The sequence below is a fragment of the Ciona robusta genome, chromosome 1 (assembly GCF_009617815.1).
Source record: "Ciona robusta chromosome 1, ASM961781v2".
Classification (NCBI taxonomy): domain Eukaryota; kingdom Metazoa; phylum Chordata; class Ascidiacea; order Phlebobranchia; family Cionidae; genus Ciona; species Ciona robusta.
In genome coordinates this window covers 11,615,575-11,632,275 of record NC_143235.1, presented here as the reverse complement: position 1 = coordinate 11,632,275, position 16,701 = coordinate 11,615,575, and the positions used below count along the sequence as shown (strand labels likewise).

At 35.7% G+C, this 16,701-nt stretch overlaps 1 protein-coding gene and 1 long non-coding RNA gene across 2 annotated transcripts; one reads left to right on the top strand and one right to left on the bottom strand.

Annotated features, from left to right (window-relative positions):
• Positions 1 to 623: 623 nt before the first annotated feature.
• Positions 624 to 13,673, bottom strand: LOC149743219 (uncharacterized). The gene is made up of 20 exons (XM_089886134.1): positions 13,317 to 13,673; positions 13,122 to 13,195; positions 11,934 to 11,984; positions 11,537 to 11,605; positions 11,319 to 11,387; positions 10,871 to 10,939; positions 7,798 to 10,656; positions 7,569 to 7,733; positions 7,256 to 7,356; positions 6,829 to 6,954; positions 6,320 to 6,452; positions 5,725 to 5,964; positions 5,298 to 5,416; positions 4,854 to 5,012; positions 4,458 to 4,567; positions 3,697 to 3,975; positions 2,607 to 2,698; positions 1,972 to 2,147; positions 1,397 to 1,582; positions 624 to 1,032 (listed from the first exon to the last, which is right to left on the bottom strand). The coding sequence occupies exons 2-20, from the start codon at positions 13,171 to 13,173 to the stop codon at positions 712 to 714; spliced, it is 5,376 nt and encodes a 1,791-aa protein (XP_089742260.1). The 5' UTR covers positions 13,174 to 13,195; positions 13,317 to 13,673; the 3' UTR covers positions 624 to 711.
• On the top strand, positions 2,020 to 4,418 carry LOC149743220 (uncharacterized). The gene is made up of 3 exons (XR_016385829.1): positions 2,020 to 2,160; positions 2,599 to 2,707; positions 2,922 to 4,418. It is a non-coding gene; the product is annotated as an uncharacterized LOC149743220 (long non-coding RNA).
• Positions 13,674 to 16,701: the final 3,028 nt, after the last annotated feature.

Genomic DNA, 16,701 nt, shown 5'->3' with positions numbered 1-16,701 from the left:
AAATTCAAAGATCTCCTTTATTAACAAAATAATTTGAAATTGTTTGCTCTTATTTTCTGTGTAACTGGATCCAGAGCAAGAGGTGTACAAATACTTATTAGGCAGGACTAAAAAATTGAATGCTTTTTTGACAGTAATTAAGATTATATTTTATTATACTTCTATGAGAATGAAAAAAATAAAATTAAAAAACATTAAATAAAACAATAAATAAGTGAAACTGTGAATACTGATTTCTGATAAAATATGCAAACTTCACAATGAAACAGAGTATCATGTGATACAAAGGAACTGTAATGGCATACGCTGTTTTATGGACGAAACATTTTGATAATTGAAATAGAATGTATTAGGAGATAGACGTTTCTGCGATGGTGTAACTAGTGAATGGTGTATGTTGTAACGATTAATGATTCCTATGATTGTGGTACACTTATGTGAGCATTAGGCTACGATATAAAAAATAGTGGAACTTTAAACATAAAACAAATGTCATCATAGCTGTAGGTCAGCAATCAAGGCATTTAATCATTTCTTTTTAAAGTTTAAATATTTTACATTGGCTTTATTTAATCGAGTCTTTTAATTCATGTTTATCTAACTAGAGTGTTTTAGCTTTCTTAAACACAAGTTTCTTTATATCATCGTTGTGTATTTCATCAGGACAGGATGTTGGCCACTATATCAAGGTAAAGTAATCGAATATACCCTTCATTGCAAGTAGACTCTTCTTGACTCTTCCCTTCTCGCTTCTCTGATTTCAGAATCTGTTTCACAACTTATCCTAGAAGCAGAGATACGATTTTCATTCCTGTTGAAACTAGTGTCTTGTGTTTTTGCTCCTCTCAAACTAGACGACTTCTTTGCGCCTGTCAGCTCCACGCCTTGTGCGGATGACGGTTGTGCTCTCTCTCTTGATTCATCAGTTAAATAGTAATCACCAGTAGTGGGACACACACTCCTGAATCCGCGTGCGATCAGTGACCTCACATGGCTTGTTCTCAAACAGAAGATGATAATCGCAAGAACACCCTAGAAAATATTTTGTTTTGTACCATTCTGTCTTATTTAATCAGTTTTCTGCCGACTTTAAACATCCCATTTTGTTCACTAACTATACAAATAAATAGCACAAATGTACCTAAAGTTAAAAATTATAACCGACTTTATACTATTATATACTTGGTGTAGTACGATAGATAGGCCTAATAAATGAATAATAAATGAAATAACAGAAATTGAAAATAATGACAAGTGATGCCAGTAAGGCATACTATGAATGTAAAACAATTTATAAAATCGTTCCAAACCCAGTATCGGTTAAAAATCAATGTCAAATTACTTCAGTTGATCAAATGATTGCCATTTCAACATACAGCCAACAAACACTACTTACCAAAATAATACCAAACACTCCAAACAATGTGTCCATAGTCACATAATTGCGTAACGGCCACTGGTCCCAACCCCCACGAATAAGACCGACAATAATAGTCACGCACATAAGAACAGACATCATGAAAATATTTTCCCCAAGTTGTTTCACCTCAACAAAGGATGACATGTAGCCTTGAAAACTAACCTGTTAATGTTAAAAATGTTTTCAATACTTGTTTGAATAATTAAATGTAACTTGTTAGCCTCGCAGTAGGGCAACATAAGTTGTTATAATACAGAGGCTCTGTTTTATACACCTCATGCCCACTTACAAGTTACCACCTATGTAACTTTGTAGGTAATTACTTTTTTCAATGTATGGCTGACAGTTCAGACTTTAGAAGAACTCATATAGGACTATTGGGTTCAAACAATTGCTGTTGAATGCCTTTAAGGATACACGTGTTCGCTGTTATCTTATAAAGAGGTATACAACAACAAATGCAAAGTTACAACACTAATCTATGTATAAAGACCATGCCAAATAACAAATTATAAAACTCTACACCGTCAGTAACAACTAAATAACCTTACCTCTATTTTTTCTCTGACCACAGACACAAGTATCGTTGCATATAATGATAGTAGAAGTGATGCAAGTAACATTAGACCACCTGGGATGGCAAGCCCATAATATAGAGCAGGTCCTTTGACCAGACAGGCATCACTGCTGGCGTATGCATTCGCATGTGGTATGATTGCCCCTTGAACTGAAATGAAAAGGTAGAATATGGTTCTTATTTTGTATAATAATAATAACTTTATTTGTCTCTTCGATTACAGTGCCGAGGATTTAAAAATGTTTTAAGCGAAAAGACATGATGTAGCCACAAAACAACAGTTGTTAAAACACACTTACAGTTAAAAACATATTTACATTTAGTTGGAAGAAAATAAGCGTGGACGATACACCTAGTATTTCAACTGCACAGTCCATTAATCAAGGCTTAATATCTAGTTTTAATTTTTTTTCGAAAACAATACAATACTGAAAGAAACATAACACAAAAGTTCATCAAGTCTGCCACATTTGAATGTGAGTATGGAACGCTAGGCTTGGAAATTTGTAAAATACTAATAAACTTAAAATTTGTTGAACATTTAATAACTACTGTCTTAACCTTTAATGTGATAAATATTGTTTACTTTATTTGTGTACAGGCACTTACCATTTGTATTAAGAGGTTCTACAACCCCAACAACAGCTGCGACCACCACAACACACAGAACTATTGCAACAATGTAAACCAAGAGACTCCATCTAGAAAAGGCAAGTTATGTTGTTATTTTTGTGTAAATCTAATTTTTACAAACTTATCAATGTTTTTGAAATTTGCAACAACCTTAAATAACTATATGAAGTTAAATTTTGTTTATATGAACTATTGTAAACAGAAATCTATTAATAAGTTTCAGAGGTAATTTTCTTTACCAAAATAATCTTTCAAAACAATAGTCTTTGCTATTTGTTTTGCTTGTAATAGATTACGACAGCAGTTCAACGGAAAATGTCAACACACGTATACATTCTGATTGTTCTGCTAAATTGACGTAAGCACTGACTCATGACAAGGAAATGTCATCTAATTATTTCTTTAACAGGCGATGCAGCAAGTAGTTATTGTTATCTGTAATTGTGTTCACTCCTTTTTATGGTTATGTGTGGCGACATAAGCATTTATTTTATTCACTTAAGATTTTACAGTTTTGTGATTTTACAGTTAGGTTTGCATATTTTAAGTTATTATAACTGAACATTGAAATGCATGAATTATGTTATCTGCTTTTGTTTTTTTTAAATGACTACATTTGTTTTGACTATGAACATAAAACACATAGATATCTCATACAATAAAGTTACATGTCTAATGTGCTACTAGGTAAATAAAAAAAATGTAGCTCTGTACCATAACAGCTCATGGACTTTTGATGAGATACGTCAGATTTATTTATGTTCCGAATGCGTTGGAGTTTGTGTGGGTGTATGTAAATAAGTTGTGCCATATTAATTAAGCTTGTATGTAAATATATGAGTGGGCTGTTAGTTATGTCATCTCCGGTTTCCACTTGTAACAAGGTAAAAAGGGAATGAAAATGTGTGGTAGTATAAAGTCATCCAGCGAAAAAGGAGATTAAAATGGATGCGCCCGTATCATTTCTAAAGAACTTTATATTTGTTATCAAATATGTAACCAAGTTGTTTAATTTTGAAAATTTGTTATCCGATTTTCATTTTGCTGCTTTTCCAAATGAACTTACTTGATAATAGCTGAGTTCCTCCTTGGCTGCTCACATTGTTTATAAAGAAGAATCCACTCCATTGGTCTCTTTAAACTTCTCATTGCTGAGAAAGATAAAATGGTCAACCAGCCCAGTGCAATAAGAAGGAATAGGTGATGGAATGATGCCACAGCAAGACAGTTTGGTCGTGGAAGTGTTGTCCATGTTGTGGAGGAGATTAAAAACATGACAAACACCATGGCTGCCCAGAAGCAGAACTGCGCGACCATATTTGATAGAGGATCATTACGTAATTGTCTGAAATAAAAAGTTGATGAAATTACTTATAGATGTTTTTTTTGTCGAATTGCAAAATCTTTGATTTTTGATGCTATATGGTTGATTTTAGTTTAAACAGAGTGTTTTGAACTTTACAGTGTATGTAGTAGATTATTGAGATATTAATATATATACACACACAGTCTACTAATAGGCTGTGGTATACCTAATAGCATATGGGCCACTAGAAATATTGTTATCATGAAATAAGTTTTGTATTTGACATGGTGTTTACAAATTAAGAGTTTTTGTTTGCTGTTTTGATCAGTACGTTTGTTGTTGTGACTTCCTGGAAAAGTTACAACAGATACTTTAGTTGTCATGCATTGGTTAGAATAAAGTGTGGTTTCAATAGATAACTCCACTTATTTTAAAATGGTTTAAAAAAAGTTTAACTTTGAATTCTAATTCTCCATTGCCAGTATAGGCTAATCTTTAGATTTAATAATATCTTCACTTACTTGAAAAGTAAGTGAACAAATGCAACTACAAGAAGACCAAATATGGCAAAAGCACATCCCACAATGTAGATCGTTGTTGGTCGGGGAGAACTCACTGGTGTAACAGTAACCTGAGAAAAATAAGTATGTTAAAAGTAAAAATCAACTGCTTAAATCAGTGAAAAAAAAAACAAAAAAAAAACAAAAAAATTTTATTGGCATGCTTATAAAAATATTATGATGGTGTGCAAATGAGAAACCGTGTTGTAATTAAATTAGTTTCCCTTGTTACAAGTATATTTATTGAGTTGCAACCATTTTTCGCAATTTCTTTTGTAAAATATTTAGCAAGAACAGTATAGCTGTATTGTCACATGTATGTTTTTGTATTATTGTACACAAGATATACTTTCTCACCTGAGATATTAGAGCTATCGATGTTAAATGTGTAACTTGGCAAGTCTGGGTTGTAGAACTTTGTTGACCCGGTGCTATCTGTATGCCAGACTGAGAGTATGTGTTGGTTGTTGTGTCCAGGAACACGCAAACAGATAGAACCGTTTTGCTTGTTTGTGCCTGCAATTAACAAAAATAAGGTTGCAGACTAGGTAGAAATGAAAAGTTTTTAACAAGTAATTCTTGCTAATTTTGGTGAAGTAAGTTACAGAAGGGGCTCTAGTAAGAATCTTACAATAAGGGTTGGATAGTCTAAAAAAATTAAAAATAGACGAATACTTACAACAAAGCAAATTACGCTGTTTTATTACTGCCTAAAAAAATTTTTGTAGTCCTTTATATATGTAAGTATGTATATGTAACTTTCTTAAGTAGTCCTTTATAAATGTAAATCATATAACCTACCTGATCTGGAACACTTGTTAGTTTGCTCGATATATCCCAGTTAATTTCAATAGGCGGGTCTAAGTTTTGTATTTTGCTTGCTCCAGATGAGGTTCCAATGTTCAAACTGACTACATTTCCTGAAGTGTAAAAGGATTGTTATTATATTGTCCTTGGTAATCAAAATTCAAGTTTTAATACTGTTTTTTTTTTTTATTTGGTTAATTTAGTGAGGACTTTTTTGATGTAAGTAATTACAATTGCTCTCTGTTAAGTTTTAATATGAGGATTGTATTTTTGAAGCGATATGAAAACATTTTCAGCTAGGCGGGCTGAATGATGTAACAAACAGTTGTAAGTCTAACTACAAATTTGAAAATTGTGTTAGCAGTGGTGAGTCATACAATAAAGTTGTCATGTCTAAACACAGATTTATTCAAGTAATTACCTGTGACTGATCCTGGTATGTTTGCTGGTGCAGCTGGATAAAGGCTTTTGTCTGAAACCATTGCAAGTACTCTGACAGGTGCACCCCCTGTAGATGGAAATGCAGATTTTGGAATAGTGATGCCACTTATCGCTGCATCTGATGATGATGATAAGGCAACAGGTGTGATTGTTGCATCACTGTCAACACTGACCACAGAAACAGTTGCTGTTAGAGTTTTTGATCGGATGGTCACATTTTCTGAAAAAAAGTACATTTAATTTAACATGGTAACTTTAATTGAGCTAATGGCCCGATCCCGACCTAAATCCTAAGACACATAACATACCACACTGCTAGACCTTACTCAAATGTAATAAAATTTAAGTTATTAAGAAAATATCAATCATATATAATATAAATTCTGATATTTATTTGAATTTTATGTTTATGTCAATTGTATAAGAAGTAAATATCATTAAATGATTCTGTTTAGTAGTGAACTTTTTCAAAGTCAACTTACAATAAACTTTCTTCTAAATACTCGTAATAGACATTGAAAATATACACATAGAAAACGTACAATAAAAATAGTCAATAGATATGGAAAATGTACCTCCACTTTTAAGTTCAACTTTGATAGCAAACTGTGCAACCAATTCCACTAAAGCAGAACCACCCCCAACTTGTGTGCTGTTTTGCAAATTTTCCACGACACCAATTACTAAATTCACTTCGCTCACAGATGTCTGTTGTGGTGAAATTACATTTGATTATTAATTGTAATGCTAGTTTCGGTCATTGTTGGATTTTTTAAATACTGTAAATAAACATAAAACATAAGAAACGGTACACAGCCTAGTTTTTTTTCTTCAAAAAAAAACAGTTTGACCAACCAAAAAAAAACAGTTTGTAATACCCCTTGAAATGCTAGTTCAGTACAAGGTTTTGGATATTTTAAATACTATAAATACACAGAAGAAGCTGTGGACAGGCTGATATTTTGTTAAAATTAATCATGCAATTTAACCAATAAGTAATATAAACATTGCTCTTAGATTTATAATTTCTCTAATCTGTGTTGTCTGTTAGTTTAATTATTCTTATAACCTGTAGATCACTTACTGAGTTTGCAGTAGCAACACTAGAGGTCAAGAAAACCTTAATGTTCTCAACATCTGTTGCAGAAATATTAGAAGCACTTGAAAGCAAGAAAACAGTCTCAGCTTTTTTAGACAAAGTTGCGTTTGCCTACAAAAATAAATCAGAATATCATAAAACTCTACTAGTTGACCAATAATGTTGTATTGCCTTTAGTGTTCTCAATGCAAAAAGTTCAAGTCACTTTAGGACACACTTAAATGATATAATAGGAATTTATGCTTACCCACACTTACTTATTTAAACTATTCTTTTATTTTTGATAATCTGGAAACCTCATGCATTTTTACTATTACCCAAATGTTTAGCAATTGTCGGTCAATGTAACCCTTTTTTATTCCCTTACCAAATCCATATAAAATTGAACTGTAATTTGCTTATAGGCACTCACCAATGAGCTGAGAGTACTTTCTGTTGAGGCACTACAGGCAAGAACAGATGGTTCTTTCCATGCTCCACCAGCAAGACAGACCCGAGTTGCTATTGCACGGCCTGTGAAGAAACACTTAATAAGTAAAACTAATTCATATAACTCTTTTTACAAAATATAAATTGTTTCTAAAATAAGAATTTAAAAATCGCTTCATGTGTTTTGTAGGAATTTATGAATTTTGTGTTTTAATATTAAACAAAACATTACCTTAGTAATGTTACAGGTCTATACATTTTAAAGCCTAGTTTTATTACTTTAAAAATTCTCTTACCATCACTACATCTCTGGGTAGAACTTGCTACTGCATTTATTGCTGTCATGTTGAATGTAAAGTTTCCTTCAGCAAGTTGTATTTGTTCAAAGGTACAAAAAGTCACAACAGTTGCTGCTGTACTTGTCACATTTATGGTACTTGATTCTGTGGTTGTTGCCCCACCTGGAAAAAATTACATCTGTTTGTTAGGCATTAATCCAAATATACTTGTTAAGCCAATGCTTACCTGTTGAAACATATGGAGTAGTAGATTGTGCTGGTGCTGGGGTTGATCCTACTGTTGTTCCAGATGGTGCGACTGTTGTTGCCACACCAGACGTTTGGTTTCCAGATGGTGCCACTGTTGTTACAACAACAGATGTTTGGTTTCCAGATGGTGCGACTGTTGTTACGACACCAGATGTTTGGTTTCCAGATGGTGCGACTGTTGTTGTAACACCAGATGTTTGGTTTCCAGATGGTGCCACTGTTGTTGCCACACCAGATGTTTGGTTTCCAGATGGTGCGACTGTTGTTACAACACCGGATGTTTGGTTTACAGATGGTGCCATTGTTGTTGCCACACCAGATGTTTGGTTTCCAGATGGTGCGACTGTTGTTACAACACCGGATGTTTGGTTTCCAGATGGTGCCATTGTTGTTGCCACACCAGATGTTTGGTTTCCAGATGGTGCCATTGTTGTTGCCACACCAGATGTTTGGTTTCCAGATGGTGCGACTGTTGTTGCCACACCAGATGTTTGGTTTCCAGATGGTGCCACTGTTATTACGACACCAGATGTTTGGTTTCCAGATGGTACGACAGTTGTTGTCACACCAGATGTTTGGTTTCCAGATGGTGCGACTGTTGTTGCCACACCAGATGTTTGGTTTCCAGATGGTGACACTGTTGTTACGACAACAGATGTTTGGTTTCCAGATGGTGCGACTGTTGTTACAACACCAGATGTTTGGTTTCCAGATGGTGCCACTGTTGTTACGACACCAGATGTTTGGTTTCCAGATGGTGACACTGTTGTTACGACACCAGATGTTTGGTTTCCAGATGGTGCGACTGTTGTTACAACACCAGATGTTTGGTTTCCAGATGGTGCCACTGTTGTTACGACACCAGATGTTTGGTTTCCAGATGGTGACACTGTTGTTACGACACCAGATGTTTGGTTTCCAGATGGTGACACTGTTGTTACGACACCAGATGTTTGGTTTCCAGATGGTGCGACTGTTGTTACGACACCAGATGTTTGGTTTCCAGATGGTGCCACTGTTGTTACGACACCAGATGTTTGGTTTCCAGATGGTGCACCTGTTGTTGCGACACCAGATGTTTGGTTTCCAGATGGTGCAACTGTTGTAACACCAGATGTTTGGTTTCCAGATGGTGCAACTGTTGTTGCCACACCGGATGTTTGGTTTCCAGATGGTGCGACTGTTGTTGCAACACCAGATGTTTGGTTTCCAGATGGTGCGACTGTTGTTACGACACCAGATGTTTGGTTTCCAGATGGTGACACTGTTGTTACGATACCAGATGTTTGGTTTCCAGATGGTGGGACTGTTGTAACACTAGATGTTTGGTTTCCAGATGGTGCGACTGTTGTTACGATACCAGATGTTTGGTTTCCAGATGGTGACACTGTTGTTACGACACCAGATGTTTGGTTTCTAGATGGTGCGACTGTTGTTGCCACACCAGATGTTTGGTTTCCAGATGGTGCCACTGTTGTTGCCACACCAGATGTTTGGTTTCCAGATGGTGACACTGTTGTTGCCACACCGGATGTATGGTTTCCAGATGGTGCCACTGTTGTTACAACACCAGATGTTTGGTTTCCAGATGGTGCCATTGTTGTTGCCACACCAGATGTTTGGTTTCCAGATGGTGCCATTGTTGTTGCCACACCAGATGTTTGGTTTCCAGATGGTGCGACTGTTGTTCCCACACCAGATGTTTGGTTTCCAGATGGTGCCATTGTTGTTGCCACACCAGATGTTTGGTTTCCAGATGGTGCCACTGTTGTTACAACACCAGATGTTTGGTTTCCAGATGGTTCCATTGTTGTTGCCACACCAGATGTTTGGTTTCCAGATGGTGCCATTGTTGTTGCCACACCAGATGTTTGGTTTCCAGATGGTGCGACTGTTGTTCCCACACCAGATGTTTGGTTTCCAGATGGTGCCACTGTTGTTACAACACCAGATGTTTGGTTTTCAGATGGTGCCATTGTTGTTGCCACACCAGATGTTTGGTTTCCAGATGGTGCGACTGTTGTAACACCAGATGTTTGGTTTCCAGATAGTGCGACTGTTGTAACACCAGATGTTTGGTTTCCAGATGGTGCGACTGTTGTTGCCACACCGGATGTTTGGTTTCCAGATGGTGCCACTGTTGTTGCCATACCAGATGTTTGGTTTCCAGATGGTGCCACTGTTGTTGCGACACCAGATGTTTGGTTTACATATGGTGCGACTGTTGTTGCCACACCAGATGTTTGGTTTCCAGATGGTGCGACTATTGTTGCCACACCAGATGTATGGTTTCCAGATGGTGCGACTGTTGTTGCCACACCAGATGTTTGGTTTCCAGATGGTGCGACCGCTGTTACGACACCAGATGTTTGGTTTCCAGATGGTGCCACTGTTGTTGCCACACCAGATGTTTGGTTTCCAGATGGTGCCACTGTTGTTGCCACACCAGATGTATGGTTTCCAGATGGTGCCACTGTTGTTGCCACACCAGATGTTTGGTTTCCAGATGGTGCGACTGTTGTAACACCAGATGTTTGGTTTCCAGATGGTGCAACTGTTGTTGCGACACCAGATGTTTGGTTTCCAGATGGTGCAACTGTTGTTGTAACACCAGATGTTTGGTTTACAGATGGTGCAACTGTTGTTGCCACACCAGATGTTTGGTTTACAGTTGAACTGGTTGAATTAATTAACGATCCTTGGTTAATGGAAGGTGTTGTTGCATTTGATCCTATTGTTGTGGCGAGCGTTGGGTTTGCTGTTGTTAAATTACCAAGTAATGTCATGGGCGTTGTTTGAGTGAATGTGGTCTCATTTGTCGTCGTAATCATGGAATCTGCAACGAAATCGTTGTGAACTGGTTTAATTGTTAGTGGCTTACTTCAACACGCATCAGTCCGTCTACTATTTAAAATTAACGCGTGAATAAAATGTTAATAGATTTCTGCAATTGTCCATTTAGATTTTTGAAATGTGGTTGGTTTTAGGATATAAACGTTTAACTGGTCTTCAGTTAAATTCGACCATCTGTTTTGCGATGTCTATTATACCTGTAACTGTTGTTGTGTCAGCACCGTCACCGGAAAACCCAAACGAGTATGTTTCATTGCTTGTCGATGCTGTGGTCAGAATAATAATAACATAATATATATAGTAGGGTGGGAAAATTCAAAGAACTAAAAAACGTATCCTCACGACTCCCATAGATCGTTGTTAATTGTTTAAAACACGATCATGATATTTAAATATTTTCTGCTCAAGGTGTCCCATCTGCCCCCACCCTACTATATATATAGTACCAATTTTGGAACCGTTGGTATAATAACAAATGTAGCATAGACGGAGTTAAGGGGAAAAGGGACATTTATACAGTTTTGGCGAAAGAAATTTGATGCAAGATTCGTAGACGTACTTAAACGATTCATACATAAACGTTTAGCATATACGAAGATGTGAATCACTCACTTAGCATATATATGGTTAATGTGAATCACTTACTTGCTACTGTTGTGATGTCAGCACCGTCGCCGGAAAATCCAAACGTAGAAGTTTCATTACTCGTTGTAGCTATAAATAATTTGTTTTGAATAGTTATAAAAATAACACGCAAATTAAAGTTGTTGAAAAAGGGCCCGACCGAAAATTTACAGTTTTAGCGGGACAAGTATGTAACTTATATTATAGGCTATAGTGACAATAATGAACATTTCTTGTACTTGCAACTGTTATCGTGTCTGCACCGTCGCCAGAAAAACCAAACGAAGACGTTTCATTGCTTGTAGTGGCTGTAACACATAGTATATATGGTATTAAATTTGAACTTAAAGAGTAGACTTGTTTGTTTAAGATAATTTATTTACAGTTTTTTTTGCGTTTTAAACTAATTAATAAATGTCGGGGGTAATTTAACGCGTTTATTTAAGAGCCATTTTTTATGTGTTATGGATGATAAAAGTATAATGTCAATTTATTACGTAGCATGCGCGTATTTCTAGATTTGCAAATACTGATGCACTTCCAGTTAAACCACAAGAGTTACTTAGAACAAACAAACCGGCTACTTAACGATGGCTTATAACGAAATACTCCCACGACGTTATGTTTTCTGCTTACCTGCCGCGGTTGTCATCACGCCTGCTGGGGTGGTATTTGTTGTGTTTGATGCTGCAATACAAATTCCTGTTAATGTTTGTACGCTTGTCATTAAAATTACGTACAAAACTTGTCATTTAAATTACAAGAACTGCTTGCGCGCCTACACCCTTCAAACATGTAAACAGAGATTGTGCATAAACCAAACTAAAGCAGGTGTGGCATATATGGTAGGGCGGGGGAATATGGGACACCATTCTAATCTATTTTACCTCCCACTTGGTAGCAAGCAAAAAACATTCAAAGATTTATAAAACCGTATCCTTGTGACTACCATAATAGACTGTTGTTAAAGGAGAAGGCTATAAAGTAGACTTTGACTTTGAAAATTATTTGCGTTAGACGAGCAATCGTAGATAATAAATATTTATTAAATTATTAAACTATAAGCATTAATTAAATGCGTCTGCAAAAGAAGAATCCTTGAAAAATCGTCAACCGTTTTTGAGATATCGCTAAAAGAAAATCGTTAGCACGCTATTTTTCATTGTAAAAGATACACCACGCACAATCAAGAAGCACCAGTGACGTCACCAGTAAAAATGTAAGAGACAATAACTCGAAATCGGTACCGTTTTAAAAGGAAAAATTGAAATGGTAGATTTAGCTTGGTAAGAACCATCTAAACACCAATTGAAAAAATTGACTTTAGTTTGCCCTTGTTTAAAACACGATCAGGATAGTTGGATATTATGAGATAAAAATGTCCCGTCTTCCCCCAACAGCCTACTATAATATTTTTGTTTTTGTCTCGTTATCACAACCATAAACGTGTTAGCCTTCGGTGATGTTTTCGTCAGCATGTATAGCTTTTATTGGTTTATTCATACTCTTGTTTAATGCGAAGTGATCGTTTTTTTTAATCTGTGGTCACAAATCGTCTTTTCTAAATTATTATGTATTAAACATTTCTATTACTGCAAGTTCGCGGCAACTCGTAAGTGTGTGCAAGGTGTATGGACCAACTTTAAATTAACTTTAAAAAAAAATCAATTTAACATTTAAACATTTTTAACATGTTAAGTAAATTTACACTGTAAAAAACAAAACTTCAAAACTTCTTAAAATCTGGATTGCGGCGTTAATATAAAACATATTTCGGCTTTATGTGTGTACAGAAAAATCAAACATTTATAAATCTAAACTTACCATTGGAAACTGTCCAGAACAATCCCACAATCAAAATGCAGAAGAATTTCATTTTTTTATTTCCTTCTCAATACCTTAATAATATTCTTTTTTTTAATTGTATTTTATTTAAAAATTTAAAATTGTATTTAAAACACATTAGCTATTTAAATTTATTAAAAACATATAAAAAATCGCAGCAAACCACAGACTCACCTGATAAACAATCTTGTTCACAAACACAAAAACTTCCGAGTCCAAAGTATAGACTACTATATTTTCTAAATTACTTTGTCTTTTTATACGCAACTTATTTAATCCATCATCTGCGTAGCAAGAAGAAGACGGATTACTTGTCAGTGTCACGCAGCGTGCATTGCAATGCTACAAAAATATCTTCAACGTTTGATTGCGTCATTAATGAACCGCGTTATATCTCTTAGTGTATAAGCTGAATGTTTAACACAATGAATGCGGACATTCGGTACACCGCTGGCTATTAGTACGTGTGTGAAGAATGGTCGGAAATAAATATGTTGCAATAAGTGCTTGTTCTTATCTGACCGAAATTGTTTGATTGCCAGCAGGTACTATTAATATTAGCGCCATCGTTTGTCTGATTCACAGGTACATTACGCATAATAGGAAAGCGTGTAAATACGGGTACATCACGTATTCTATAATGTATGACTTGGCGTATTATATATACCTACACTAACGTTTATTCAGTTTCGTATATAATATATACGTATATACTATGGGGTGAAAGGACACCGTTTCCTTCCATTTTCTTGTCTCATTTGGTAGTGATCAGGGCACATTCAGAGAAATATAAAACCGTACCCTCACGACTCCCATTGACCGTTGTTGATTGTTTAAAACACGGTCAGGGTAATTGGCTTTTATGTACTAAAGGTGTACCGTCTGCCCCTACCCCACTATATTAGCGATTCACTTAGAAGAATAGGATAAACCGAATGGAAAATTTATGGAAATATAAAGACTAGCAACTTCGACGTAAAATCATGTGAGCAACTTAATGTATATTACGTAAATGCGAAACATTGCGTGAAACGCGATTGCGTCAGAACGTAAATGTATTCATAGCCCCGATACACATGACCATTACCTCATTCTAGCCAGTTTATAATTGGTTACGCAAGCGTAGCTTGTCAGATACAAACAACCAAATTAATCTGATCTTGTGACAAGACGTCACGTTATATACAGCGGCTCACAAAAAACAAACACTTTAACAGCTGGTGATTCCCCAACTCCCAACTCACAGTTCCGTAACATATAGTAGGATGGGGAAAGATGGAACAGGTTTTTATTCTTTTTACTCTTCCCGTTTGATATAGCAAATAAAGAGTATTTCCACGTATATATAAGGTAGCCCGCGATTTTGAAAGAAAGTTGTTAATTGTTCGAAACACGGCCATCAGCAAAGATGGAATTCGGTGGTAATTGTACCCCATCTTACTCCTAAGTATTATAGTAAGGTGGGGGAAGATGGGACACCGTTAGCACAGAATCTACAAATATCCTGATAGTGTTTTAAACTATTAACAACGGTATACGGGAGGCGTAAGGATACGGTTAACATCTCCCACCACCCTACCATACATATTTCTTCACATAAAATCTTCTGATCTATTCTATATATAAATCGTTTAAACTTACGTTTAAAAAAAAAATTTGATTTCATTTTGGTTAGATTGTACCATAGGTTTATTTTATATTAAGTAGAAAATATATTTATTTAAAAAACTAAAGTCCTGTGCAAGTCGATAACTACTTTTTCTGTTAGACTTATACCGCGACTATGGTTCTAACGCGCACCTTCATCAGAAATTATAAAGCTACAAACTTATAATCATAAAACATCTGCTATGCAAAGGACCCTGGATATTTTGTTTGTCCGACTCTGCTTGTTTGTCTATATACAGATCTCGAATCACATTGTTTCCGCAGCCCCCGCCTTACACGACGTCATCGCGCTAAAATCATCAGACATATTACAATGACCGGTGTTCTGCTTGGCTAAAAAGAGTATTCGCTGACCCTTTGCATCAAAAATATGGCTAATCTTTTTTTCGGCTTAACTAAGGCAGGTAAAAAAAGACAATTTTCCGTTCGTCTCCTACGCAGCAATACAATTGTTTGTATATGTTCGTGTTCAATTGACTCCGCATCTACAGGCGTAAACAACTATAGGGAGGATATTACAATGACGTACGCCGCTTTAAAGCGTAGAAAGTAAATGCAATTTCCACTTAACTCTCTTAATATGAACAACATTACTGTTTTTGTTTGTTCTTTGACGTCGTTGCTATAACTGTTCTAGTATATACAATGAGTTGCAAAACTGATGTATTTAGTTTTCAAATTCGAACCTGTGTGTCGTGTGTCGCGCAATCAAAACAAAAAGCAAGAAAACACATCGAAGCGCACGTCACTGCCTGTTTTATTCTAGTATCAAAAAAGGAAACAAGCAACTATTGCGCCAGTAATGTTCTTACTGTGATGTTTTACGTAAACGGGTAAAGTCGTTTATTTTAGGCGACGTTTTGTGTATAGGATGGTTACGAAGCAACAAACGTGTAATTTGCTCTTGTGTTTTGTTGTGTTGCCACAATACCACAAGTCGCATCTATATCTATATTGTCCTTATTTAATTGAATACGACACACATTCTGTCGCAATCAATTCTTATAAAACACATTTTTAGTACTACAATATAACTGGGGCTGGGAATTTACCATTCAAGTAAAACCTTAAAACAAATCTCAGAAAAAATTCAAAATCAGCTAGGAGATAAACGCTGTATGTAATAATTTGAAAAAAATATAAATAAAACAATCTTCTAAAAAAATAATAAATATATACTGTGGGGGAAGATTTTTAGTACATAATATCTAAATGTCCTGTCGTGTTTTAAACAATTAACAACGATCTATTGAAGTCGTGAGGATACGGTTTTATAATTTTCGAATGTTCTTTGTTTACTATAAAATAAGACGAGTAAATGGAACGAAAAAAGTGTCCCATTTTCCCCACCATACTATAACATAGTTCATAAACTCCGTGTATATGATTAATAACCAACTATACGACAGTAATATACGCTTAGAGCAATAATAATGTAATGTCTGGACCATGTGCAAGCTTATTTGTTTCGCAAGTCCATTTGCAAGTAAAGAGTTTGAAAATCAGAAACCACCATTTTGCATTTCTAACCCCACTCAGGCGCTGTATGCTCTTTGTTTCGCACATCAGTACCCGCTGTTGTCGACTTCTCCTATAAGAGCCTATTTACGTATTCGTTATATTTAATGCTTTATACAGAAAATTTGTGTTTCAGTATTTACGTATGGCATTATTCTTCGCGAATGCTCTGTACCGCTGCTTGTATGTTCTCACCAAGCAAGCTCGCTTTCAGGATATTCACAGCCGCTTCTGCTTCGTATAATTCGGAATAATTAATTCTCTGAAACGATGACACACCTGGAAAGCCAACAAATAGTGCTGTAAAATGTGAATTATCATCTGTGCATGGATAGTAAATATTCTGATCAACTTTCTATGCATTACGTTATAT

Bases quoted from the DNA above. Each gene is read 5' to 3' on its own strand.
- LOC149743219 (XM_089886134.1), bottom strand. From the start codon at position 13,173: ATGAAATTCTTCTGCATTTTGATTGTGGGATTGTTCTGGACAGTTTCC. The intron at 6,955-7,255 runs GTGAGTGCCTAT...TTATTTTTGTAG, and splicing joins AAAGTACTCTCAGCTCATTG to GCAAACGCAACTTTGTCTAA. The intron at 4,568-4,853 runs GTGAGAAAGTAT...TATTTTTCTCAG, and splicing joins CGATAGCTCTAATATCTCAG to GTTACTGTTACACCAGTGAG.